The sequence below is a fragment of the Poecilia latipinna genome, unplaced genomic scaffold (assembly GCF_001443285.1).
Source record: "Poecilia latipinna isolate Pla-1442-1.1 unplaced genomic scaffold, P_latipinna-1.0 Scaffold1511, whole genome shotgun sequence".
Lineage (NCBI taxonomy): Eukaryota > Metazoa > Chordata > Actinopteri > Cyprinodontiformes > Poeciliidae > Poecilia > Poecilia latipinna.
Genome location: NW_015114127.1, coordinates 96,823 through 99,040, shown reverse-complemented (window position 1 = coordinate 99,040; position 2,218 = coordinate 96,823). Strand labels below are relative to the sequence as shown.

General features: G+C 40.8%; 1 protein-coding gene and 1 long non-coding RNA gene across 11 annotated transcripts in view; one reads left to right on the top strand and one right to left on the bottom strand.

The window, feature by feature from the left end:
* mgarpa (mitochondria localized glutamic acid rich protein a) overlaps positions 1-2,218 on the top strand; it is a 28,176-nt gene that overhangs the window by 13,770 nt on the left and 12,188 nt on the right. For all 10 annotated transcript variants that reach the window (XM_015058029.1, XM_015058032.1, XM_015058026.1 and 7 more), the window contains exon 4: positions 1,448-1,459. In XM_015058029.1, coding sequence (XP_014913515.1) covers positions 1,448-1,459 — 12 coding nt within the window. The remainder of the gene's footprint in view (positions 1-1,447; positions 1,460-2,218) is intronic.
* The window catches only part of LOC106963237 (uncharacterized), a 22,882-nt gene that overhangs the window by 10,969 nt on the left and 9,695 nt on the right, over positions 1-2,218 (bottom strand). Inside the window, exon 2 of the long non-coding RNA XR_001428154.1 lies at positions 1,560-1,562. This is a non-coding gene — a long non-coding RNA (uncharacterized LOC106963237). The remainder of the gene's footprint in view (positions 1-1,559; positions 1,563-2,218) is intronic.

The window sequence follows — 2,218 nt, the reverse complement described above, 5'->3', positions numbered from 1 at the left end:
GTGAAGGAAAGAGGAGACCAGCTGCATAGGCAGGCTGCGAAATGAGATGCAGGTAATCAATTTGTGTGATCGGCAACAAGAGACCGTAATCGGCGATCACTGATCATACACTTTTTCACAGAAATCGGCCGATTATGATCGGTGGCCGATTGATCGGCACACCTCTCGTTTCATTCAGTGAAAGAATCGGAATCGGTGTGATCAGGCCAGGCTATATGCACTTAGAAACGGAGTTCTGTCCGTGCAGCCAGGAGACAAGGCTGCAGCATAACTGGGATCTTAATGTTTAAAGGGGCAGTATCATGTAAAATCAACCTTTTGTGAGATTTACATCATGGTACAATGTTATTCCCTCATCAAAAACATACGTGAAGTGTGGATTTAGTTCTTCCATGCATGTTTGAGAAATCCATTAATCTCCATGGCAACCATTAAGTATGCAAAATTTACCGCCACCTTTGAGATTCAGCTCCTGTGTGAAGCTGCAGTCTCCAAGCTTCCGTCCCACAAAGACTACATTCCCCATTCAGTTCCTTCAGACTAGCCAGCAGCAGTTGGCAAACACCTGGTGGAACTGGTGTTTGCCATTTCCACCAGAAAAGAGTTGAATCAGCTGTTTTCCTATTCAGCACTAAACTCTGGTTGACCTGAGTTTACTATACAAGCAAATTCTCAGTGCAATGCTGGTAAAAATGTTAAAGGGTTAATAGAGGAGCCATGTTGAATTTCAGAAAGAACAGGAGTGTCAACATCAAAGCAACTTTTAGACACAGCTGACTGGGAACGACCACCATCTGTTCCACACAGAGTTACCTTACTAGTCGTGTTTCCTTCAGTGGTTTTTATGGGGATTTTGAAGCATTACATTAAAAAAGGTTGATGGAAATGGCAAATTTTGAAATAACTTCCTCAGTTTTGCAAATAAGTTTTAACCCTTGCTTGAGGTGGTTTTTGTCTTTCTTGAAAAAGAGTTAATGCGGTAAATGGAAGATGGAAACACATTTGCTGAATAGGTTCTGATGGAGTGAATGCTCCCATCCACTGTCCCTTACCACTGATCCACATCCAGACCTGTGAAGGTATTTGTTAGGGAATCCAGACTGCAGCATTATGGATGAACGTATTCTGCTTTTCACCATGTGCTTCATTTAGTTCATCTTGTACCATGACAAACCTCCTTCACAGCCTACAGCAGCCCTGGTTGGATGTTTACATATTCAGCTGACTGACTCTCAGCAGCCCATGTCTGTTGCTGTAGATGCACCAGATTAGGCTGTTTGATCCCAGTGGAAATTCTGGCTGATGGCATCAATTGTACTGGACAGGAATTATAGCATGAGAGGAGATAAATCCATGATGTATAGAGTAGGTCTGAGTTGTGTTAATGTGTTGGCATATGATGTTGCATACGAAACTCTAACTTCCTGTTTGTTTTGTTTGTTTGCAGGCAAAGATGAAGGTGAGTAGTGACCCTGCCTCATTCACATGGCTTGAATGAAACGTGAGCTTGGGTGTAAACATACTGCAAACACTTTAACCAAACACCTGGTTTAAACAACCTGCTGTCGGCACAAATAATCCTGCTGATTCATCTGGTTCCTCCACAGAAGAGGAAGTCCACACTGAAAGCAGAGCATGAGTCTCCTTTTTAACAGTTATATTTCTAAGTGATGAAATAAGTAGGAAACGTATGTTAGTAGTTTTACTGTAATCTGGGTTTTTTGAGCTCGGAATATCTGCTTGAACAGGCAGGATGCCTAAATGCCTGCAGCCGCATGTCTGCTCTCTGTCTCAGTGAGAGCAACGATGGTTCTGATGGTAATGAAATGATCTGAATGAGCCTCAACAGACCTCTACTGTTGAGGCCTCAACAGTAGAGGTCTGCTTTTTTGTTACCTGAAGACAGATGGTATTACAGATACAAAGGTTTATCCTGCTCTGAGGTCAGACTGGGATGATATTTCTATGCTGGATACACACTTTTAAACCTGTTACTACTGTATCAGTTGTGCCTCACCGCTCCTCTCAAATGTATAATCACTTCAGCTGAAGTGATCAGGATCATCATGATTAACTACCGAGTTGATCAGGTCAACCTGGATCAACATTTCTTTTTCTTTTCTTTTTTTTCTGTTTTTTTTTTTTTTTTTTTTTTTTTTTTTTTTTTTATAAAAAAAAAAAAATTTTTTTCTCTTTTTTTAAAATTTTTTGAATTTAA